Below are 27,678 nucleotides of genomic sequence, written 5' to 3'. Positions count from 1 at the left end.
TTATTGATGTTGAGGTCAATTGAAGCCTTGTCAATGTTCCTAACTATTTCCTTTGATGGAATAAAAAATGAAATTGACTCTCGTGAATGAAGAATACTATGTCAACTCATGCTGGCAGAGTAGGAATGCAATACTGGTTAGTCACGTAGGCATACATACTCCAGTAATTGACATAGCCATGGGTCATTGTTCAAAGTCTGAATCCAAAATAGAAGAATGTGGGCTTGACCTTTATAAACTATGGGAGTGAACACGGGAGACTGTTATTCATCTTTTCTTACAAACTATAGTTTTAGGGAAGTTCTTGTTTTATTTCAGGTTGCTGTGCATTTATTTGTTGTTGTTCTCCATTAAATGCATGTTTTAATACAGCCTCCTAAAAAAGGTGTTGCTTCTCATCCAAGGTAAAACTGAATATTTTTTTTGCATTAAAATTATTCAATAATACATACATGTATGTGCCACAGTGCCAGTTTGACCAACTTAGTAAATAATCATTACCAGTGGTTTTAATTGGCCTTACGTTCATACGTGTATAAAGACTAAGCTGAGTCAGTGTTGTTATTGGCTGCAATGTTTCTGTAAAATACTTGCAATGAATGGAACTTCAGAGCAAGGCTGACATTGAGAGAGTGTTTTTAAGGCTCATTATCAGTCACACATGCTAAACCATTTCTGTAATTATGGGATGCCGGTTGAGACTTGCCATTTTAAATCAGCATGGTACCTTATTTCATTCATAGGTGTTTCAACGCTAGCTAACTATAGAGCTGATCTCCAAACCGGGTTTTTGTCACACGTGTGAACACGGTATAAGTATAGTTTTATGACTGAATTATGAGTGTACCCGTAAGCCAAAATTTATGATCCTGATACAAGGCCATGTTGATCTGCAAGAAATGATCCTGGACTATGATTTTAGGATTTTAGACAAAATGGCCCTCAACTCAACAAATTAAATTTGATCAAATTACAAAATAACATAACCTATGAGTTTATTTTTGTGTACTAACTTTCAACTTGACTCAGGTGATATATTCATGAGAAATTTGCAGGAGCATAAATAAAAATAATGGCCACTAATTTTGTTTGAATCTAGAAAAAGAGATATGCATAATCCATTCATCATTTAACTGTCAGGTTCAGCAAATTTGAGAAACAAAATGGCTGCCAGTTGACCATATTTTTATCAAATGGTAAGGAAAATCGAGAAGAATATGCAAGTCAACATATTATCTTTGATTCGATTGTAAAGAATGTACATTTAAAAAAAACATGATGGCTGCCAGTTGTTCTTTTATTGATCAGTTTGATCACAATGCGTGGCAATGGCCATCTAGGATCAATTCATGTGATGTCAAATGGAGTTTTTATCACCAAGTATACCTTATATTCTTTTATAATATATTCTATATACTTGATTTTCTCAATCGGATATGGTACAATGCTGTATGATGTCAACAGATAATAAGGTTGGTTATATTCTTGTTTTAGAGTTTACTATTTGCTTTCATTGTGTTGGACTTGACACGTCTTTGATGCCAAATTAAAAGAATTTTAGCAGGATCATTGGGTTTATATAGCGAACTTATTTCAAATTCAGGCGCTTTTTGAAAAATTATGTTCGCTAAAATAACACAAATGAAAGCCGTAAATCCAAATGGGAAATAGCGTTTGTCCTTGTCAGCATATTCAAAACAATGTACATATGACTTGTTACCAGAAGCATCCAAGTGAACTGTGGATGTGTGGTTCTCTGCAGATAAAAAATTGATGATTGGCATACTAAAAATATCTGACACTTCTCGTTTGTTCTGTATTGGTGAAAAGTCGCTGTCAATAAATCCAATGAATGGAGTCACCACCACATTATTAAGGAAGCTGAATGGCATCCCCTGACACACGATTTCTACCTTGTCCCTTGGCAAACCAATTTCTTCCCATGATTCTCTCAAAGCAGTCTCCAAAAGATCAGAATCCCTCTCATCCATCTTGCCTCCGGGGAAAGCTACATGACCACTGTGTGAACGCAAGTTTTTGGATCGAACGGTGAGAAGTACATAAATTTCGTCATTTTGGAAAAATAGCGGCACCAATACAGCAGCTTTGTGACCCTGGATATCTCTATGTTCCTCTATAAAATTAGACATGTGGAATGTTTTCAGTCTTTCAATAACTTCCGTCTTGTTCACCATCTTGCTCTCATACCATTATCAACTCTGTAAAAACACAGCAAAACTATTATAACCTTTGCCTGCATGACCATGCAGACCTTGATACCCCCTTGAAGGTCAAACATCCTGGTACTTTTGGGGGTACAGATTCACTATAATGGAAGTTCATCATAATGTTAAAAATCAGTGTAATAATTTTCCATGTTTCCATATTATGTCATAAACATTCAAGTAATCTGATTGGTCAATGCAAGCAAATAGATCTTTTTATAGCATGGTCAACAATTTGAAATCAAAGAAAGCTCAGAAAGAACTTCTGTGTGCTGAAGGTATTGAAGGTTTAAAGTACAAATAATAGAGCAAATTTAGCATTTAAAAATAGAACTGCAAGCAATGCTCAGCGTGATTTCAAGAAGTTATGCTTTTACAATTATAAATATTTAATGAAATAATGACCATATATGATGACTTGTCATATTTTTGTCATATATCTTGTTTGACAACAAAATTATAGCACCAGTTGCATGTCCCTATCTGCAACAGTACTTAAGATATTACAGTTATGCATATCATTGAGGTCACATGAACATATATAGTCAACTAAACATTAAGCATTTTTATTAAAATATATTGAATTATATCTGAGAAACAAGCAAAATGTATGAAATTTGCTAATTAATATGTAAATTAAGTCATTAATATGTATGGTTTTCAAAAGATCTGTGCATATCCTGGAGTATCAGGATTCATTGAAACTCGTTGTAATGATTCTTGAGAAACAAATGAAAAGTTGGCTAATTAATAAGCAAATCAGGTAATTAATTTGCATGGATTTCAATCAAAAACTAATCATGTCTCTGCACTATCCCAGAGCATCTATGTACCATGTTTCATTGAAATAATGTAATGTTTCATCGTAATGATTAGTAGTTTAAATATCAGCAGAAAAGCCAAAAATGTACTAATTATGCAAGTTAGGTAATTAATATGCAAGAACATTACCCCCAAAACATGCCATCTATGCACCTAGTTTCATTGAAATGTGATAATTGGTACTTGAGATATCAGTAGAAAAGCTGAAAACTAATTATACAAATTAGGTGATTAATATGCACAAATATTTACCCAAAAACTAATCAGGTCTCTGCATATCCTAGAGGATCTATGTACCAAGTTTCATTGAAATGTGATGATTAGTACTTGAGATGTCAGTGGAAAAGCCAAAATTTTAGACTAATTATTATGCAAATTAGGAAATTAATATGCACAGATTTAATAAATCTGCACATTAGTTCAGAGACATTTATGTATCAAAAGCCAGCGTGGTTTTATAGATATCAGTTAAACAGTCATGGAACAGCTAAAAAATAGCTAATTATCATGCAAATTAATATGCATGGTTTTTTACCATCGGTCCAGAGCATCTGTGCACCAAGTTTCATCAAAAACAGATTCACTATTTTTTTGTAAAATTTTCTGATCATCTGCCAATTCTTCTGAGATTTTCATATCACACATTTGTATACCATCATTTTATGAATTCTTGACGTAATACATATTTTCAGATGGCTAAATTTTATAGTTTTTACTGTCAGATAAAAAATAATTACTGGTCTACAGATGTTAACTTTAATAACAGTTCCCTACAAGACATGACACCCATTGTGCATCCTACTTTTTTCCCAGGCTACACATATGCACAAGATACTGTTCAGAAAGACAAAACCAATGTTGCACTGTTATGTAAATATTCCTTTGAGATAATCCCTCTATTGTTCGAATCATGGTATCTCCACAATGTGTCTGCACATAATTTACAGTACAATCACTAAGAGACAAATGAACTAATTAAAGTTGTTTGCATGCATCAACCAATTAAATAAACGTGACATAATTATCCCACCATTGTTTTTTTAAAAGTACTTGTTGATCTAGACAAAATTCATTCACTTTCAAGTTTGTTTATATCATGGAGGTAAAAAGAGAAGGAGTCAGCCAAGCTTAGATCAAAGGTACCAGGATGGTCGCCGCTGTTTGTACATAGATCAGGGATTTTATTTGCCGAACGGACCAAGGAGAAAAGTTTCACCTTAGCACAGTGAGGATTACCATGCATCTCTTTTTACCTCCATGTTTAATCCAGTTAGTATAAAATAAGTTTAAAAAAAAAAGTGCCATTCTGGAAGTATAGAAGATGAGATTCACTTTCTCTTGGAATGTCTAAAACATCAAACATATTGAAAGGACTTTCTTTCCATTATTTTATTCCCAATACAAACCGACAACAATCTTCAGAAATTCATTTATTTAATGAAGAGTAGTAGCAAAAATTCAATTAAGCTATTGGTCGACTTTATTCACAATTCTTTTATTTTAAGAAATTTTCTTGATTTGTAATACATGTATTGACATTCTATTCTTTTTTTCATTCTTTTATTTTTCTAACCTTTTCATTTATTATCACATTGACATTTACTGACAGAAAAAATTGTATGTATAAGGATGCAATGAAGATTTTATTATTATTATAGGAATTCATATTAAAGCAATATTTTATAAAAATTAAAAACAGTATTGGTCAGAATTTCCCAAAAAATCAAGACAATCATAAGCGTCCATCTTGTAACTACTAGTACGTAGTGTGTATGATCAAGTGAATCACATCAACCCAATTTCCCCTTTTGCTTTACTAACCGGTATATACATCAATACAGAGCTTTTTGACAAATGCCAGGCTTTATACTCACTAAACAAATGCCCAGTTTCTGAGTCTTGTGTTTGTGTTCAGTAGCATGGACTTCCTCTCACACAGTGACTGCAGAGATGCATTGTTGTTGTTTTTTTTAGTTTACAATGTGTCTTAATTAATTAGCACAATACCTAGCGACTGTCAAATTGTAATATATGAACTCTCAAGGTTAAAGAAACCATATATTCAATAAAATTGCTACACCATTTATGACAAAAATGTTGGATCTGACAAACATTACTTATTCAGCCACGATTTATCAGATTGATGACGCATATTACCCACTCATACTATCCTTTCCTGTCAACAGTCCTTGGTCCCAATGATTACAGACACAGAAATGAAGGACAGAACAACTCAAGCATACACATGTATTGAGAGAAAAGAAATACATCAGTTGACCTGCAGAAACTTACTTTTTACATCTAAAACAACCAGATCTTTTATTTACACTAGTAATTAAGATAGGAACACTGCATGGAACTGAAAGTTTTACATCCCCTTCAAGTGTCCAGTCGGCCATAGTAATAATAATTTTATTAACACTTACACATTCCCCGGAGGGATTGGCAATGGTTACAAAAGTTTAAAAAGGAATAAAAGGTGACAAAACAGAAAATAGATAAGAAAAAAAACAAGCAGCCTATCGGCTGAGATAGCTCCGCTGTTAGCAATGCACATTTCAATTAAAGAACTGAAGATATCATTAGAAAATGAACAATATGAATAGTATCAAAGCAATCGGACTTACAGTTTTTAACAAGAAGTCGAAAATATCACTTTTTACCAAAAATGACAAAAATATTCACCAAAATTAGAGAATTAAAGATATCATCACGAAATGAACAAATCTGAGAGAGGTCCACATGTAGTACCTATATATGTAATATCAAAGCAATCGGACTTGCGGTTTTTAACAAGAAGTCGAAAATATCACTTTTTACCAAAAATGACAAAAATATTCACCAAAAATAGAGAATTGAAGATATCATCACGAAATGAACAAATCTGAGAGAGGTCCACATGTAGTACCTATATATGTAGTATCAAAGCAATTGGACATGCGGTTTTTAACAAGAAGTCGAAAATATCACTTTTTACCAAAAATGACAAAGATATTCACCAAAATTAGAGAATTAAAGATATCATTACAAAATGAACAAATCTGAGAGAGGTCCACATGTAGTACCTATATATGTAATATCAAAGCATTTGCACTTGCGGTTTTTAACAAGAAGTCGAAAATATCACTTTTTACCAAAAATGACAAAAATATTCACCAACATTAGAGAATTGAAGATATCAACATGAAATGAACAAACCTAAGAGAGGTCTACCCAAGGTACATATACACCAAGTATCAAAGCATTCAGGCTTGTAATTTTCAAGAAGAAGTCGAAAAAGTAAAACATTGACACGGACGACGACGACGGACAATCACTCATATGATAAGCTCCGCTCGACAAAGTCGACAGCGGAGCTAAAAAAACATGATGGCTGCCAGTTGTTCTTTTATTGATCCAGTTTGATCGCAATGCGTGGCAATGGCCATCTAGGATCAATTCATGTGATGTCAAATGAAGTCTTTATCACCAAGTATACCTTATATTCTTTTATAATATATTCTATATACTTGATTTTCTCAATCGGATATGGTACAATGCTGTATGATGTCAACGACGGACAATCACTCATATGATAAGCTCCGCTCGACAAAGTCGACAGCGGAGCTAACAAAAAAACAAACAATCTAAGCTAATACATTACAGATAATAGCTAGTATAAAATTATGATACTACGATAGATAGAAAACAAAATGCAAAACTCAAATAGTGAGAGAAGGTTGTCACTGGGGTTGCCGTCTTATTTCAAAACACTTCTTTAGGTACCTTGCTACGGGGAGTGTTAAGGCCACTGTTGTTTAGCAAGGCTATGAATTGAGTCTTTAGCGGCAAATTTTTAAAGTTTTGGATTTTGGTTTTTGCTATTTCGAATAGGACATTTCTTTCGGGGGTATATCTTTTACATGACATCATGAGGTGATACTCATCTTCTACTTCACTTTTATCACAAAGGTTGCATAATCTATTAGCAAGGGGTATTCCTTTGTGTCTGCCAGTCTCAATTTTCAAGTTATGGTCACTGAGGCGGAATTTAGTTAAATTTTCGCGCATATCAATGTTTTTCAGGGTAACAAGGTATGTTTCGAAAGCAAAATTGTTTTTTTAATTCTCTGTATGTTCTTAATTTATTTTTTTCATTTTGTTTTGATCGATTGTCATTATGTAATTCACTTTTCCAAGTTGATATGAATGATGTTTGTATATTTTTGTTGATTTGTCCTAATTCCCTTGCAGTTAGAGTTTCATCGCTGTCGATCAGGTAAGAATGGTTGATGTTATTTAAAAGGGAATCTATATTGGTGTACCATTTACTGTTAATTTCTTTATTTTCTTGGAAAGCTAGTTTTAGTAATGGATTTGACGAGTTCTTTATACGATTAAAATATTTTATCATTTGTTTTTCGATAAAAGTCTCCAATGGGTAACGTCCAAGTTCGCCGTATAAACCCATTGTTGTAGTGTTTTTGGATGTACCCAAAAGAAAACGAAGATAATTTATATGTACATCTTCAATTGGTGATTTTAGTGAAATTTCATCTCCCCATACATCACTACCATATGTGAGAATTGGTCTGATTAGTTTATCAAACAGAGAGAGTGACAGTGGTATACTTAGATTTTTGCCTGTTTTTCCCTTTAAGGAAAATAAGGCCTTTAAAGCTTTTCTTTTTATGCTTTTTAGGCCTTCCTTGATAGTAGTTGAATCCACAATTTCCTCTATGATGGGTGGACCCGCTTATCATTTTGCTACACATCAGGTTACTACTTTACCAAGAGACCCCATCGCTGAAATAGTTCTAGACTACCAAAAAATAATAATATACAGTACCATTTTTTGTAGGAGGTAATGAGGCAATCACCAAATTATGGTAATGCAAATCACATCCGACAGGATTTGATGAATGTGTTCTAACCAGATTTGTAAGCACATCTCATTTGAGTAGATGTCATACAGGGAATGCGGTGAGTTTTGGCAAATGGACACAAAGTAATTATTTCTAGTGTAGAAACAAAGACAAACGGCAGATGATTACTTAAGACTGATTGATTACACTTACTAGGTGCAGCCATGTTATAGCGGCACAGGGTAGTGAATACGAAGGTTAATGAGTTCTGCCCTCATTTGCATAAATGCACATTCTACATCCAAAGGTCTAATTGAGGATGAAATGCATTTACTGCTGAAATGCAACAAATATAATGAGTTGCGTACCAAACTGTTCAATAAAGCAAAGGATATGATCCCAGCATTTGAAAATAAACCTGCGGAGAAAAAATTCATGGAATTGTTACAGAATGAAAACGTTATTATACCAATAGCACAGTTCATAAGTAAAAGCTTCTAAGTCATAAAGCAGGGTCTTACTTGACATCTTATTGCCTGCTGTCAATTTTGTAATTTTATATTAGTTAGTAATTTAGAGATTTTGTACTATTTAGTACCGCTAATTTAGTGATTGTATTTGTTATTACCAAACGCTTCAGCGTGGTATTAAGATTTTGTTTTCAGGCTTGGGTGGTACCAAGGTGGAAAATGGTTGCACATATGGGGGGTAATTCCTGGAATTGCAATAGAGAGGGTTCAGGCCGAAATACATATATATAGTGTTTCCATGTTTCGTCTGATATTTCTGTGGTATTCTGCTGCTGTAAATAATGCAAGATTTGTTCCGAAATTCAGTGTGTTGTGTGCACTCCAGGGTTATTCGTTTTTTTTGCTCAAAACACCCCTATTTTTTAATGGCAGAGTCGAATAGTTTCACTCCCACTGGGAAATCTGCATTGTTACTTGAATGAGAGCTAACTAAACACATTTTCCAGACCGGCGAAAGTGTATGCAACAGCCTGTCACGTGATTTTAGTCTGAATGTCAACCTCAAAAGAGGCTAATCCATTTACGCAGGTATAACTGGGAATAGAATATGTGAGGGATTGTATCAACAGAGATGTGTATAATGAAAAGTAACATCTATCCTTCTTTTGCATCGCTGAGCATTTCTGTTTTAGTATACTGGTTTGAAAATGTTGAATTTGCATGATTTGCAATGTGTTTTTTTACTGAAACTCCCCTATTGATCGAATCCCGGGTTTGAAAGAGAACGGCACACCACGTGATTCGTTTGAATACAATGGTGAAGGCACGCAAGCATGACTTACGTTGTCAGCAGTAGTCGCTGAGCTTCACGCTACAACTTCACTTGTGATGTTGCTTGTTAGCCGTGGATTGAATTAATCTTGATTACCGGTTAAAATGTTGCTTATTTGGCGTTGGTGATCTTTATTTGGAACTGGGTAACGTCGCCAGCAGAAACCTCCTGGGATTTTGATGTTGATGGTTGCGCCTCCATGGCAATCGCTAATTTTACTGCGGGTGGATCTTCCAAGAGCCCTTCGGGGTTTATAAAACTCATTCAACATACATAAAGTTCTCTCAATCGTAGTAGTCCATGTGATGTACACCTAATATGCCAAACATGTTACTGAACGATTTTGCCAATGAAAACAAGCCGGTTGGCGATCCACTCCACTAAAAAAAAACTAGCAATATGTTTTCGGCTGTTGCCATGGTAGGACATGAACGTGAAGCTAACGTCGGTTTATAACTAAAACTGGGCACCGTATACAAAGTTCGCAAAAAAACATTCAGTCCTTAGAAGTCATTTTATTTTATTGCTAGGACGTATGCTATTGTTAGGGATTGGTCAGTTACTTCGGCCTGGGGGTGGATTAGTAGGGGGGTTACCCTGTTTTTGATTTTGCGAATGGGGGGGGGGGGTCACCCTGTTTTCCACAATTCACACACGCGCTTATGTATATATTTTTTTAAATTTTATTTCAGAACAATAGATTAAAAAGTTAATCGTACAAATGTGTTCTTAATAACTATTACCCATATTGCCTATAAATTTGTTGATGCAAAAAATGTTATAGGCTAAATATTTTGGGGTTGAAGTTGACAAATAACTAACAGATTATGCAATGCGGCAGAGCCCCACGCAATTATACAGTTAAGTTTTGAACACATCCCAAGTCCATGTGATATCAGATTATTTTATTTAAAGTCTGAAGTCACCATTGTATAAGATATTTACTGGATTTATCCAATTGTAGCTGGAGACGGAAAAACACAGCAATTAGTACAAAGAGCAGTGACAGTTTTTGTTCAGCAAATCAAAAAAGTTAAATGGATTCATGTATATAAATAAATAGTTTTTTTGTTTTTTTAACTTTTAAATATGCATATTTTGCTCTGTAAAATACCAAAATCCAACACAAATTTATGCAAAAATCAAAGTGTCCTTTGTTTTCATAAGCACAGACTGTGCTTCAGGTGTAAAGCTTTCCTGGTCTACATGTATAAGATATGAAAGATATATTAAATCCAAATTAGTTTTCGAACCGCCTAGATTCAAATCCTCTTTTCCTATCTTATAAGGGCGTTTATCAAGTGAGTACTCCACAGCTTTGTTTTTATTTACTATCTTTAGCAGCATAGATTTCCCTACTTCCTGCAGCTTTTTCTGTAGTCGTTTTTTGGCTTTATGCTTCCCCTCCCCTCCTAAGGTGACTGGTCTATTAAATGCAAACACTAAAAATTACGGCAAACCACGATATTTTCAATGCACATCATACATTTTGTAATCATGTCAGAGCCAAAACTGTTAATGTTTCTTTGTTTTTCGGGGGGGGGGGGGGTCAGCATGTTTTAAAATAACGTTAATAATAATGTTAGGGGGTCGCCCATTTTTTTGTTGTTGATAGGGGTGGGTCAACTGAGATTTACAGCTGACAAAATGGAATCTGCCGACCCCCAAGGCCAGAGTAACTGAACAATCCCTTAAATTTATTATTTCCAACCGATAGTATTTTCTAGATTGCAGGCAGCATTTACAGTTCATTCAAAGTTCAAAGTTGCGTCGGGATTACGTTGATACAGTGTAACAATGTCGGCGTCGGTGATCTCTTACCGGTGTGCAACGTAGCCAAAATAAAAGGCATGAATACAAGACTAGTGGGAGGTAATAAATTTGGGGTCGAAAGTATTCAAAAAACAGTTTTTGGCTGTTGCCATGGTAGCTGTGGACCATGATTGTTTTGCCAATTAGTGACGGTACGACCTGCCTGTCAATTATAAACAAAATTAGCCAAGCCAAAAAAAATCTCAGTAAATTGTTGCCCACACTCAAGCGGATTAGAATGAGCTACGTCCATGCTTTTTAATCATAGAAATGTAGGGTGTGATACATTTGACGTGAAGGTATTAAAACATTCAGTTGTTGGCTGTTTCCATGGAAACGGTGGTCAGAATTTGTTTTCAGATTTTACCAATAGTAACTTTGTGCCCACACTCAAGCTGAGCAAAATGAGCTATGTCTGAGGTGTTGCATCCAAAATTTGTAGGAGATACATTTCCTGATAACTAGGGTGAAGGTGTGACCTACCTGCTAAGTTTGAGCGAAATCGGCCAAGCCAAACAAATCACAGAAGAATTAATACGTGAAAACACTAGAAATCACACGCACACACATATACACAAAATTAAAGTGATTTTAAGGGCAATCCAAGTGGAGCGAATCACCAATACCATGTTCATTTGCATATTGACCGTGAAAATACCAAAAACATCATTGCATGGGTGATATGCAAATTAGTTTTAGTCAAAATAAGTTACTGCTTAGAAGTACCATTACTGTTGTTCAAATTTCATTTCACTCGGCAAATATATTCATGTACCCAAACGTAAAGTATCGTACTTCTAAATATTGTTTATTTCTGCTATGTTTCGAAAAACGCTACTCTTGAACGGACTACTTTATTCGCTCTCAGACCTCATTTGCATATGGGGTGTGGAAGTACAGATTTTGATTTCAGGGACGAATCAAAATAAACTGCAGTATATATGTAATAATGTGGAATACTTCCTTTCACTGTGAACATTTTTCCGCTAAAATAAATTCCAGTGAAAATGCCATTTCCCTCATACTCTATTGAGACTTGACACAGCACAGTGAAAATTTGATTCACACCGTATGCTTGAAAACTTTTCATCAAAAATAAATTAAGTGAAATTCTGTGTGATTTCATGAGAGTTGAAAATGAAAAAATTATATGACACCCAACCCTACCACTCCATACACAATGTAACCACACCTCAAAAACATCCTTTCACCAGTGTATTCTATTTGAATTCAGGAGAAATTTAAATAAACAAATTATATGACAACGAACTTAATTATAATTTCAACCTCTAGTTCAGCACTGATTAAATAAACTACCTCGTCTTTATGCCAACTTGAAGTTATTCAATGCCTACACCAGTGACTTCAAAATCTATGTTTCAATTCCAGGAATTTCACTTGCTATTAATTGTATGGGAGTGCCAGTCTTTCATGAATTTCTATTGTCATGTCAATTTCTTGTGATTACTCGGAAAATGAAACTGTAACCACAGACCACAGTGCTGCAACTAAATCATGGTATAAGCACCGGTTAGGCAGTCTTGAACTATGCATGTGAAGCCAGCTGAGAGGTATATCCAATCCTATAGATTTCTCATTGTTTGGTAACTATTTGCTGCAAATGTAACAAAAATCAATATAAAAATATTACCCACACAGCATTCTACAGGTTACTTGTTTAGTATATTGTGTTTTGTTTTATTTTTATACATATTTTTCTCCTTGTACTTTGTGACCATTTTCTTTCCCTCCGGGAATTGTGTAAGAGTCAATATGTAAATAAATACATCCAGTACTGAGTCTGGGCAATCAACAGAAATAAACCCTACAATCTCCATGTGTTCAGAATCATTCAATTTTGTGATTTTACACATGGCATAATTTTGTGGGTTATATCAATATTTCAGTTTCATATCAGACTAGTCAAAACAAAACATGATACCTCTCAAGAATAAATTGCAACTTGATTACTCTGACCACTCTATCAGTATGTGCAGCTTACAATGGAAATTAATGAGAACCAAACTATGAATGGCCCAGGCAACACATGTTTAATTGTTTGCCATTTTTGCTTGTTTACGAAATTAAAAACATGTGAATTATTTAACGGTTCTACAGTAGGTCAATACAATACCTTGTCTGTTGCATGTAGCTGCAAGTCAGGAGATATATGTAATGGTAATCAATTCTGCTTTTTTTTTTTTTTATTCACCAGCACAGACACAATAAACAATGCACTCTTGGTGAACACACATACCAAGCAACTCACAAGAAATAGTTATGCTAATCTGTCTTTGGTTGTATTTTGTAATTCATTCATACGTGCTGTCACAGTGGTGCAGTATAAACCTGGTTTTCTAACATATTGGATGAGTGAGATTAATGCACTAAATTTTCATTTTGTCAGTAACACCACAGGTATCACATAAAGTTAAAAATTTCATTCCACAAAATTGATTACAAATGTGCACAGAAATGAATATTAATTAGTTTAGTCAATTTCACTTATTCAAGTTCATCATATACATATACTATAATTTGCTTTTACCCGGTAATCCCATGCTGATGCTTGTAGCACTCCTTGGCCATGTTGTACATAGAGAAAAGCATTTCATGAGAGTTGCTTGGATGATAATGGTAATCAAATGGAAATTCTGGTGACTGGTCATATTAGAAATTGGCTAGTATTATGCAAATAATAGCAGGAACTCCATAGACATAGAAATTATGTCCTTTATATTTATGTAAAAATTTGTCAAAGAAAAGGGATTCTCCTTCATACACTAACAGAAAATAGGAATGATTTTTTTTTTAAAGAGTAAATTAATCAAGGGCATGGTGAAAGTAGACAGTTGAATTGAGTGAACACTGAAGAGGACGTGTAGTTTATTATCTTGTAAAATAAATGGTCTGGATAATTCATGTGACTTTCTGGCATGTGAATATAACGAACGCAACCTCTTCACAATGTCACTTTTATAATGCATGTTTAGTCAAATATAACAGAGGGCACTGTATGTGTAAAACAAATCAATCCAAAAATCAACTCAGATATATAACATCCATCAGTATTTCTGCTCACATTCATTTGTAATATTATGAGTGTATCAATCGATAACATGTATACGTGATATCCTAATTTTGTCTACAAACTTTGTGAATGCAATACAGCCAATGACAATCACTGTAACAGTTCAATCAGTACTTTGTGAATGCAATACAGCCAATGACAATCACTGTAACAGTTCAAGCAGTCTGTATCCTCAGTTTATTACTGGTAATATGTATATAGGACAATATTAAGTAGAGCCATTATTTTTTATTTCTACTGATACATTACCAAGTAAAGAGTTTTTTGAATGCCCGCCCCCCTTGCAGAATATTTATATATAGAATATTTGTTGGGCCATGAACCAAATTTAAAATGACCATGCATGCTTGTTAGTTATCGGTTATATATTACCTTGATGAATTTTGCCATTTTAACAGGGACTAAATCATTTGTCAGGAAAACCGAAAATCCTGTGAAATAAAAATTATCATTGATGTGCATGAGTGAATGAGACGCAACTTATATTTGGTAGAATGTAGCCAAAAGCCTGGCAAGCAGAGAAAACCAAACAAGGGTAAAGGATGCAAGGGACACATTCAACTTCAAAAGTCAACCTTTAATTACCACCTTTTAAAAAGCAATCTGTCAGTCAGCTGATATAGCTCCATGGTGTTTGATACAGTCAGAAAGCAACCTGATACACAGTATAGAAAAAATTTGATTCAAAATATTGTCACAAACTGAACAACTCTGAGAGAGGTCCACTCAAAAGTATCAAGACAAACAACAAATGGCTTTTAAAAAGAAGTCAAAAATGTTAACTTGAATGGAGCCAATAAAACTTAAATACCAAAAGCCTCAAATGTTTACCATACATACACGATTAATTATGTTTGGAATGTGAGATGAAGTGCAAAGCAAGTAAGGAGGAAATGCAAGAGATTTTTATGATATGTTATCTGTGTTAGGGATTGACCAATAGAAATTCTGGATGGGGTGATGGCAAATATTTTTCCTTACTTTAGTTTTGCAATGAATTTTTTTGTTTCTACAGTGTGATATATTTTTCCCCTAAGATTCAGGCATGCAGATATTTTTTTTCTGTTATTGATCCCTGCAGAATTTTTTCCCCATGATTTTTCAATTCTGCCATTCTGAGGACACAGTAGTCTCCTGAATGTAGGCTTCACAACAAAAAATAACACTGAATAAACACTGATAATGAATCAATTCCCATGATTTGATTTGGAATTAACTGGTTTAGCAACAAGATCACAAACGTGGCACAGTGACCGATGACACAGAAACTAGTACATGTATTATGAACTAATACTGTCAGCTATCAATTTATCAACAATAATTCAAAAATTTATTGATATACCATTATGTTCCAAATGTTATCAATACAACAAATTGCAATATACATATATATATATATATATATATATATATATATATAGTCATTGTTGCATTGCCATCAGGTATTGAGGTAACATTTGCCCCTCCCCTGACATTATTGTGATATGATTATCAATGTGCATTACATGAATTCTACATTACCGGTAAGCTACCACCCTGCACACAGTACGGTAATACCCTAGACACATTAATATGTAAATGTATCCAATATAATGCAATTACTTCCCACTTTTAATAAATGGTCTCTTGTGAAGCCATCTAACAACACAAAGGAAATTACAAAATAACAAAATTCAACATCATTCATTGTTAATGGACTCCAGTTTTAAAAAATAAATGAGGAAATGAAACTAAACAAGCTTTAGACATTCAGCCAACAACGTAAAAGGAAATAAAGCAGTGTTTTCGATTAATATATAGATAATAATGGCTACTTGACATAAAACTGGATTTTGACCAAAAATCTCAACTAAACAGGTCCCTATATGTGTATAGTGTATGCTACGTGTATTTTCATACAACTATAGCAGCTTGGGCTTCTGAAAAAAAAATGAGGTCATACAAGATGAGTCATTGTATTAACATATATTAAAATACATAATAAATGTCGATAAACCAAATATTCGTAACAAAAAACATTTGAGATTGCTTTATTTCAGAGTATTTGCAAGGATAAAATTACACAAAAATATCTGAGACATACCCCCAGTCTTTAAGGAGCACCATCAAATCTGTACTGCTACAATATTTTTGAAAATGTGTCTTGCGAAATTAAAAACTGTATCAGTATATCAATACAGAATATATCAACGTGATAGATAATAAAATATGTGCAGCAAAACTCGTTTTATTTAAATATTTACTAAAGTCAAAATGAGGTCAGATGACAGGACTAACATGTTAAAACATGATGTCATTCAGTAGGCCCTGATACAGCCAGCTTTAATTTATGCATGAATATATCAGACAGTTGAGTAAATAGAACCAGCATAGTGATAACATTGGTTCGTTGTTGTCATACAACCCCTATACACAGAACTATCCATTCACAGTCTACAATGTCAGCATTGTTCTCAACTGTGTTGAAAAGGGGCGGGGCATGTACTCCATAGAGATCTATAGAAACTCCGTAATGAAAACAATAACACTGCAGCTAGGTGTGTAAGCATTGCCAGTTTGACATAAATCAGCCCAGTTTTGGTATAATGCATTTGATTTAATAGAAGCATACACCTCCGATGGAGGTGAGCCAACAATGAAAAATATTTGTGTTTTTGTTACGTTGACTACTTTGCCATTGAATTTACGAAGACACATGAACAATTTAATACATGTAGATCCAAAATCAAATACATCAACATACAACTTATAAGAACATGATTTACAGTAAACTCCCATCACCACCACAGCCACACCACACAACCAAGAATCCAATAACCTATGTTGAGCCATGGAAGGTAGTAGGACAGGAGAGAAGATGGGTTTTAATCCGATTTTCTCTTGTTTCAAGCCTTTTGTTTTAAGTCTTATCGCCAAGGTCTATTTTTTCTTTCAACCCATCGCTCCTGCTTATTTACTCAATAAAACAAGATTTTGGGGACTGACAAAATACTTGACTGCAATTTGCTATGTGCATGAGAAAAGAAACAGCAGTATATACGTGCAGAATGGTTCTCATGACGTCATAAGTCATTGGCAAGGCATGCCATTAGAAACAAAATACTTGTTAGTTGTTTTCCTGCACCAGTAGATGACGGACTTCACCATTCCTTTAGTAAAATTGTTTCGGTTTGAAAATGAATAAAAACACATCCTGTTGTCTCCTGAAGTATTTGAAAGGTCTAAGTGGGACTTTGTATCAGACACTTAAGCTCAGATTACATGGGCACTGATGTGCCAATTTATCTCTGTAAAACTGCTTCCGAGCGGGCCAGAATGCTAATTCTCTACTCCTCTACCGGTTGAATAGATTATATGCAAATAACAGTCTACATGTCTATGTAGTTAAACCTTACATGAATGTCATACTGGAAATGTGATCTAAATTAATTTTATAATTCTTATCTCAAACTCAGTAATGTGAAACATTTTGAAATAGCTCCATGCATGCCATATTTTAGCAGCGAGTATTAGTGAAAAATAGTGTAGCTAAAAATATTTATGACAATTAGTGAGTTTATTTACCTCACAGTTCTTAATTACACTGTTCACAGTTTTTTTCAGAACAGATGTGAATCTTTATGAATAGGTGCGTTGGAGAACTTGTATTCAAAGTTGAAAGAAATGAAATTCAAACAATCAAATGGAAAGTCTAAATGATTGTCAACATTTGAACATGCAAGTTCATTGTCAAAAGAAAATCATTGTACTGTGAAGGAAGAATCAACCGAACCAGCAATATTACTCAGTGCTCACAAAACAGTAATACAATTTCTTGCAATTGAGCTGCTAGTCATCAATGATGACATCGGAGCTAAAAAATATATGTGAAAAAAAAATATTCGCTAAATAAAGAAATGCAAGAGTCATCTCTAAAAGCACATCTGAGAGACCCATGCAGGATACATGTACTTGAAAGTTGTCTTCGGTGGGTAATATTGGGTGGATCAACTTTTCATTAATTAACTGATATTTATACACCTTTAAGCCAATATGTACCCCAAAAAGCAAGTCAAATGTTTCAGCAATTCCTATGTTTACAAGATAGCATTTAATCGAAGCCCTATGGCTCGAGCCAGCAAAAATGGCCGTGTATACTCGTTTGGATCAAGCCAAGTTCAGCTCCAATAAGCTCTTCAGTGTTGAACTCTGACAGAGTCGACTCTGACATGGCCTTCTTCAAGTAGCCTCTCATTTGAATTAAGGTGGAGACAGCATTGTGTATAATTTCGAGGAATTTCTGGCACCCTAATATCTATTTGGCAGAGTAAAGAAATACTGCGATAGATTGATAGCTCTTTGGGAAACAGAAAAAAGGCTTATGAAATTATGCGACAAAAACTTGAAAGGACGGCTGAACTGGATTGAACTCAGGCGGATCTCGGCTCTCGTTCAGCCTCAACCATGTACCGCGAACGCATTGCAGATAATCTCCTGTTAATTGGCAGTAGTTCGGCTCAGATAGAATGCTGGCCTGTAAATGTAGCAAATATTTGACAGACACAGCACCATAGTTGATTAGACCTACAATCCAAATATTATCCACATATCATGGTTAAACTAATTCAAAAATAATTAAAAAACTGCAATTCACAACATATTCTCACTTTCTACAAAATTTGGTATATTAACAAGATACCAAACTCACAAAATAGTCATCATTTTCTTTAAAACCAACCAATTTAGGATCAGTTCTAGGCATTTTCATCCTAGTCTATTTTAATATTGTGTGACGTAAAGGGAAACCCCCATTTTCTATTCATTCAGGACAGGAATTTTCCACTGACCTCAATTTAACAAGTGTCTCCTGGCAGCTTGTCAAAACTTTTCAAAACTATATCACTTTAAATTTTACAACAGACAAAAACAATTTTATTGAATTTCGTGAGGTAGTGAAAATCGTAAACATTTGTTACATTTAAAATTTCTCTGGAGTGCTACAATACAAGGAAGTGCTTTCTAAGGTTGTTTATGTGAGAGTATTTTAGCAGTTAAGGAAATGCAGGAATGATCTAAAAATAAATGTATGTTGTCATAATCACATGATCAAAACAATAAAACTAATCATGCAGTACGCATAGGCAAGCCTTCAATGATTGGTTATGTTTATGTTCAGAAAAAAAAGGAAAACAAGCCATGCATGGCACAGTCCCTGTTAGTTATCAAATTTAAGGTATATAGTTTTGTTTATAGTAATATAGCTGGAATATAAACATGTCAGGAATATAATTATGATGATTGTTTAACATTTGAATGATTGACATTTTTATCTGATCGTCAAACGAGTATGGAGAGATATTGCTCTGGAATAACATTAATTAAAACAAAATCAGCCATTTTGAATACATGTATATTGAATATATAAAATTTGAACATAGTCATGTCAGAGATATGGCTCTAGAAGCCCATTCATTAAAACAAAATGGCCACTCGTCAGTCATTCTGAATCTGATCTAAAAGATATAATAATGTGCATCAAGAACCTGTAATGTCTAATGTATGTACCAAGTTTGAACAAAATCCATCCATAAATCCCAGAAATGCTTGATATTTGGTGATTTTTTAGCACAAAAATGGCCACCATTCGGCCATTTTTAATAGGATCGTCAAACCAATATATCTGTATATCTATGACATGATGTATAATGAATATTTAAAATTTGAACATAATCAGTCACAGCAAGTCAGAGATAAGGCAATAGAACCACATTCATTAAAACAAAATGGCCACCAGTCGGCCATTTTGAATCTTATCTAAAAAACAAAAGGATTTGCATCAAGGTCCTATAATGTCCAACGTATATACCAAGGTTTGAACAAAATCCATCTGTAAACAGCTGAGAAATGCTTGATTTTAATGATTTTTTAGCACAAAAATGGCCACCATTCAGCCATTTTTAATAGGATCGTTAAGCCAGTATATCTGTATATCTATGACATGATGTATAATGAATATTTAAAATTTGAACATAATCAGTCACAGCAAGTCAGAGATATGGCACTAAAACCACATTCATTAAAACAAAATGGTCGCCAGTCAGCCATTTTGAATCTTATCTGAAAAACAAAATGATGTGCATCAAGGTCCTATAATGTCCAACGTATATACCAAGTTTGAACAAAATCCATCTGTAAACAGCAGAGAAATGCTTGATTTTGATGATTTTTTAGCACATTTGGCCATCTTGAATCAGATCGTGAAACAAATTGATGTGCATATGTATAATATCATGTATGATGTATGATGTATGTGTGAAGTTTGATTGTGATTGGTCCAGGCATTTCTGAGATACAGATACATGCACGCATGCACGCACGAACGGAAGCACGGAGGTCAAAACATAAGTCCCTGTTTTCGGACTGAGTCCGAACGGGGACTTAAAACAAAAGCTTATTCGATTACTTAAAACAGTTTGTCTAGGTGACATTGAAGCTAGGCCTCCCCTTGTATATCTGTTTGTGAATTAATCTTGTGCAAGTGGGTTTGACCTCCCTCTTGACTTTGTGACACACTAAACTTGGGTACAGTGGCTTAGACCTTCCTATTGATTTTGTGACACACTAAACTTGGGTACAGTGGCTTTGACCTTCCTATTGACATAGTGACACGGATAAAGTAGCTTTGACCTTCCTATTGACATTGTGACACACAAAACTTGGGTACAGTGGCTTTGACTTTCCTATTGACTTTGTGACACATTAAACTTGGGTACAGTGGCTTTGACCTTCCTGTTGACTCTGTGACACACTAAACTTGGGTACAGTGGCTTTGACCTTCCTATTGACTTTGTGACACACTAAACCTGGATACAGTGGCTTTGACCTTAATATTGACTCTGTGACACACTAAACTTGGGTAGAGTGGCTTTCACCTTCCTATTGACTCTGTGACACACTAAACTTGGGTAGAGTGGCTTTGACCTCCCTATTGACTCTGTGACACACTAAACTTGGGTACAGTGGCTTTGACCTCCCTATTGACTCTGTGACACACTAAACTTGGGTACAGTGGCTTTGACCTTCCTATTGACTCTGTGACACACTAAACTTGGGTACAGTGGCTTTGACCTTCCTATTGACTCTGTGACACACTAAACTTGGGTACAGTGGCTTTGACCTCCCTATTGACTCTGTGACACACTAAACTTGGGTACAGTGGCTTTGACCTCCCTATTGACTCTGTGACACACTAAACTTGGGTACAGTGGCTTTGACCTCCCTATTGACTCTGTGACACACTAAACTTGGGTACAGTGGCTTTGACCTCCCTATTGACTCTGTGACACACTAAACTTGGGTACAGTGGCTTAGACCTTCCTATTGACTTTGTGACACACTAAACCTGGATACAGTGGCTTTGACCTTAATATTGACTCTGTGACACACTAAACTTGGGTACAGTGGCTTTGACCTCCCTATTGACTCTGTGACACACTAAACTTGGGTACAGTGGCTTTGACCTCCCTATTGACTCTGTGACACACTAAACTTGGGTACAGTGGCTTTGACCTCCCTATTGACTCTGTGACACACTAAACTTGGGTACAGTGGCTTTGACCTCCCTATTGACTCTGTGACACACTAAACTTGGGTACAGTGGCTTAGACCTTCCTATTGACTTTGTGACACACTAAACCTGGATACAGTGGCTTTGACCTTAATATTGACTCTGTGACACACTAAACTTGGGTACAGTGGCTTTGACCTTAATATTGACTTTGTGACACACTAAACCTGGATACAGTGGCTTTGACCTCCCTATTGACTTTGTGACACACTAAACTTGTGTACAGTGGCTTTGACCTTCCTATTGACTTTGTGACACACTAAACTTGGGTACAGTGGCTTTGACCTCCCTATTGACTCTGTGACACACTAAACTTGGGTACAGTGGCTTTGACCTCCCTATTGACTCTGTGACACACTAAACTTGGGTACAGTGGCTTTGACCTCCCTATTGACTCTGTGACACACTAAACTTGGGTACAGTGGCTTAGACCTTCCTATTGACTTTGTGACACACTAAACCTGGATACAGTGGCTTTGACCTTAATATTGACTCTGTGACACACTAAACTTGGGTACAGTGGCTTTGACTTTAATATTGACTTTGTGACACACTAAACCTGGATAGTGGCTTTGACCTCCCTATTGACTTTGTGACACACTAAACTTGGGTACAGTGGCTTTGACCTTCCTATTGACTCTGTGACACACTAAACTTGGGTACAGTGGCTTTGACCTCCCTATTGACACTGTGACACACTAAACTTGGGTACAGTGGGTTTGACCTTCCTATTGACTCTGTGACACACTAAACCTGGATACAGTGGCTTTGACCTCCCTATTGACTCTGTGACACACTAAACTTGGGTACAGTGGGTTTGACCTTCCTATTGACTATGTGACACACTAAACCTGGATACAGTGGCTTTGACCTCCCTATTGACTCTGTGACACACTAAACTTGGGTACAGTGGCTTTGACCTTCCTATTGACTCTGTGACACGCTAAACTTGGGTACAGTGGCTTTGACCTCCCTATTGACTCTGTGACACACTAAACTTGGGTACAGTGGGTTTGACCTTCCTATTGACTATGTGACACACTAAACCTGGATACAGTGGCTTTGACCTCCCTATTGACTCTGTGACACACTAAACTTGGGTACAGTGGCTTTGACCTTCCTATTGACTCTGTGACACGCTAAACTTGGGTACAGTGGCTTTGACCTCCCTATTGACTCTGTGACACGCTAAACTTGGGTACAGTGGCTTTGACCTCCCTATTGACTTTGTGACACACTAAACTTGGGTACAGTGGCTTTGACCTCCCTATTGACTTTGTGACACATTAAACTTGGGTACAGTGGCTTTGACCTCCCTATTGACTTTGTGACACATTAAACTTGGTTACATTGGCTTTGACCTCCAGAAAAACTTCTGAGAAAGATGTTAACAATGCCATTTATAAATGAACTGCATTCTGTTTAGAAAATGTCACAGTTTGTGGCATGTACAATGCAGAGGGGTTAGAAAACTTGACTGAAATATATTGGACTATTACTGTTAAATCAGCTTGTCAAAAACAAACAAGACAGAAGTATAAAAACTTCCCATCAAACATTTTTAGTAGTAAAATAGTAAACTCCACAAGCAATTAGAAAAAATCATCTACATTTTTGTACATTAGCATGTTTTAATTAAACACATTTAAAACTAACTGTACAAGAAAATGATTTTATGTTGTGAAAGATGCCAATACAAAATCTTCAAATATCATTTATTTTAATATAATATGAGGTTAGTATGAGGATACCATGAGTAAGCATGAAGACATTATAGCAAGAGTATCAACCGATGAGTAGCAGAGTTTGATGTGACTACATAATATTTAGTTTTAGTCCAAGCCTAGATCCAACCACTTAGAGCATAATTCTCCCCTAATAAAGCAGGATGCAGATACCCATGCAGATACCTAGGTTTTTCTAGAAAAAAACTGCAAGAGGGAGCACTGCAATTTAGCAGTGCCACCAAGTGGGAAAGCTAGGGTTCTCCCTACCGAATGTGGAGTTTTTGATAATTATAAGTTAAAATGGAGCATTCTATGGCTTCCTTAGGGCCAAAATTACTATCAGATAGGTCACAGTTGAAGACTGTGGCAACATGTGATCCCTGGTCAATCAGAATTTTATGGTTGCCAGAGGATCTGCTCCCCAGGGTAAGGGGGCGCATGGCAATGGCATGAGGGCACTGTGCCCCTGTTCCCTTGTTTAAAACAAGCAGCCTCTCGGCTGAGATAGCTCCGCTGTTAGCACTGCACATGTCAATTAAAGAACAGAAGATATCATTAGAAAATGAACAATATGCATAGTATCAATGCAATGGGACTTGCTATTTTCAACAAGAATTCAAAAATATCATTTTTCACCATAAATGATTGTGGTTTTTAACAAGAAGTCGAAAATATCACTTTTTACCAAAAATTACAAAAATATTCATCAAAATTAGAGAATTAAAGATATCATCATGAAATGAACAAATCTGAGATAGGTCAACATGTAGTACCTATATATGTAATTTCAAAGCAATTGGACTTGAGGTTTTTAACAAGAAGTCGAAAATACCACTTTTTACCAAAAATGACAAAAATATTCACCAAAATTAGAGAATTAAAGATATCATTACAAAATGAACAAATCTGAGAGAGGTCCACATGTAGGACCTATATATGTAATATCAAAGCAATTGAACTTGCGGTTTTCAACAAGAAGTCGAAAATATCACATTTTACCAAAAATGACAAAAATATTCACCAAAATTAGAGAATTGAAGATATGATCATGAAATGAACAAATCTGAGAGAGGTCTACCCAAGGTACATATACACCAAGTAACAAAGCATTCAGGCTTATAGTTTTCAAGAAGAAGTTGAAAAAGTAAAACATTGACACGGACGATTTATGCATTATTGACCACACATACAGCAAGTGTGGGAGCACAATCTAGGTAGTACTGAACAACTGTGGAAACACAATTTACACTGACAACAAAAATATGTGAGCAGAACTGCATAAAACATTCATGAGAACAAGAATGTACATGTTAAGTCAGATGATACAGAGATAAGAGTGCATGTAGATTTCAAAAATATTTGCAGTATTTCATCTATTTATTTTTATAACGAGTCTGCAAAGATCAATACAATTTATTAAACATTGCCTTAAATTTAGACAGCAGCACCACATAGCAAGAGTATAATTATTACTACCTTATACTAAATATGTTTAGATGTTTAGAGTACTAACAAAATCCCACTTCTGGTTCGGTTAGACTTAAAATACACCACGACTATTCACTTTTGAGATATAATTATAAGATATAAAGCCCAAAAAGTATGTTTCAGAGTCTTCACTTTTTCGTAGCATAAAATGATTTGCTCCCTCACTTATTGTGACACCCTCACAAATCAACTGATTTCCATTCCCCTCAAGAGTCAACAATGCTATATGCCTCCATTTCACGCCACAACTCGAAACAGTTATTTTTGCTTGATGTGTTCATTTGCCTTCAATTACATTTCAGTGGCTGTCACTGTCGTCTCCTGAGTCTTGTCGATAACATTTTGGTTTAAATTCATGTACCATAACTATCGCTGAGAAAATTCAAGAAATCTTTCAATTCTTTGTAAACTAACGTGCCGGAAATCAAATTAGTATAACCATGCGTTCGACCGTTGTCACCATTTTATACAATAGCTTTTCACACCAGTGCCACACCACACAACTAGAACCTTTATTGGGAAAATCCGGTGCATTGCGTTTTTAAGTCGTGTACCATAAATTGCGGGAAATAAAATGTTGCATAATTGTCGCCATGTTTAGCTATCGCCGAGGTAAAAAGTCTCTCACCCCTTGGTTATTATCACCGTTTTCGTCGCCAGAGGGATTCACGTCCCAATTGATGATAACCAAACAATCATGGAAGATTGGCCTCAACCTTCTCTCGCTCGGAAACGCAAGGGAGATAGACGCAGATCATTTAGATCCGACGGCTACTTTTGTTTCAGTTTTTTTTTTTTTTGGGGGTGAATATAGAACACGTTCACGCCCAAATATGTAGCAATAATGTTCGGGTCGCTGTACGTCAAAACACACTCTCGAACATGACAGCATTCACTTACGGACCACTATAAAGCAAATAGGTGGAAATACCAGTTAGATCACTGATGAAGATTGATGATTCAATTGCTGACCCGTATAGCTGTATTTAGTGTTCATTTTTATGCATTTGTAATTCTCAATTTGTATGTGTAAAATCATATTGCTGGTGTGGACGGTGACAGCTGACATATTGTTTTGGTTTTGTAGCTCTCTCGGCACGGGCAACTGACTTTTAGCTTTCTTTTTTTTTTACTATTCTAACGTTTTCATGGTCACATTCTGTATATATCAGTCAGACACTGACAATTAGGTAAACGGTTTGGGACATGATAGTCAACATGGGTTGGCAAGGGGTATTTTCGTAAACTCTAATCAATTGTTTTTTTATTTTCATAATAATGTTCTAGTAATTTAAATAAATACAAAACGTAAATTTGTAGACATGAACAAGGTGTAAAATGTAATCAGCTATTTTATTCATTCGTAATTTTGAATTAACTTTATCTGTAAAGTGTAAAAAACTATTTTTTAACTGTAAATGGAACTTCCATTTTTTTTATAGTGACCCTCTTACCCCCCTCAATATGGGACTCTGCTTTCTTTTATCCAGGTTATACAATAAATATTTTGAGTGTGTATGTATTAAAATATGCAATCATAGTACACATGCAAAGCAAACAGAATTATGTACATTTGTATTGGTGGTGGGAATTTTCAAGCCAGTTTATAAAATTGTGAACAAATATTTTCATAAATAACACTTAATGCAAAATGCGTTTTCTTATTAGTATGTGTCATTTATGCATATAATTACATATCTCATATACTTTGTATCATTTTTATTATACATGGTATTCCCAGATTAACACTGGTTGAAAAGACAAGTATCTGCCAATCACCATGAAAGTCACTAATCGCGAAGCTACTAGTAGATATATATTATGTATTATTGCAAGTTTAATTGTCAGTGAATCTCGCAATTTGTAAACGTAACTTAGTACTTTGTGTCCACTTTCTATCTTGTAGTTTTTAGTGACCAAAGGGGACTCTACTTTCCAAAGTCAGTGTTGTGTCAATAAAATAAAATTCATGGTTAAAAATTAATGCTATGTGATATAAAAATTCAGTGCATAAATGTTAAAATAACACAAATTTTGTAAAAGACCAAGTTTGTTTATTTATGTTCACTTTATTTTTCGCACTATTTCATATTTTAAGAATTGTTATAAAATCTAGTCCTAAAGTTTGATACATTACTTTATATTCTTAAAAGACAGAAGCTTAAAGGGCGGCAGTCGCCGTGTCGCGCCCAGTTCGATATATAGCGATGTATACAACGCGTGTAAAATACATTGTTTATTTACATGAAATTCGAACACGCGCTGCGTGACGACCACCGCGCTTAAATGTTGGGCACGCATAACCCTATCAATGAATCACAGTCTCTCTATAGTGTATGTAACCCTTTTCATCCCCTCCGGGGGATGTTGTGTGTTAATAAATAAATAAATAGTGTATGGAGGCACTGTGTTTGATCAAAAATATCCCATCAACTCCCGACCACCGTCCCGTGGTTGGGGACCTAAGTTCAAGCGTGGTCTAAAAAAACGTCTATGGTTCAAGCTCCAGCTGTCGAAGTTCACAGTCAACTGGCATGTGTGTATAGTCGCGTCACACAAACGCAAGAGACAGCGCATTAACGAACGTAAAAAGTTACCGAGAAATTGGCAAATTCTTTCCATATATTGGTCATATGCCTGACACTGGCTCGATCGGTTCTAAAACAAGTAACCGTGATTCAACATAAGTGCAACAATACCTACCTTTTATAACTGTTCTCCGCGTTTATATATTGGTTTAACTTTCGGATGAGTTCGGTAA

General features: G+C 35.3%; 1 protein-coding gene and 1 long non-coding RNA gene across 2 annotated transcripts; both read right to left on the bottom strand.

The window, feature by feature from the left end:
- Positions 1-1,288: 1,288 nt before the first annotated feature.
- LOC100375722 (peroxisomal coenzyme A diphosphatase NUDT7-like) lies at positions 1,289-2,150 on the bottom strand. Its single transcript, XM_002736261.2, has one exon. The coding sequence runs from the start codon at positions 2,148-2,150 to the stop codon at positions 1,491-1,493; it is 660 nt and encodes a 219-aa protein (XP_002736307.2). The 3' UTR covers positions 1,289-1,490.
- An 8-nt stretch (positions 2,151-2,158) lies between these two features.
- On the bottom strand, positions 2,159-27,674 carry LOC146742761 (uncharacterized). The gene is made up of 2 exons (XR_014929858.1): positions 27,621-27,674; positions 2,159-2,219 (listed from the first exon to the last, which is right to left on the bottom strand). It is a non-coding gene; the product is annotated as an uncharacterized LOC146742761 (long non-coding RNA).
- Positions 27,675-27,678: the final 4 nt, after the last annotated feature.

This window comes from Saccoglossus kowalevskii, chromosome 6, assembly GCF_978046115.1.
Source record: "Saccoglossus kowalevskii chromosome 6, keSacKowa6.1, whole genome shotgun sequence".
Classification (NCBI taxonomy): domain Eukaryota; kingdom Metazoa; phylum Hemichordata; class Enteropneusta; family Harrimaniidae; genus Saccoglossus; species Saccoglossus kowalevskii.
The sequence above is the reverse complement of the archived record's forward strand: the minus strand, read 5'-3'. Positions and strand labels throughout refer to the sequence as shown.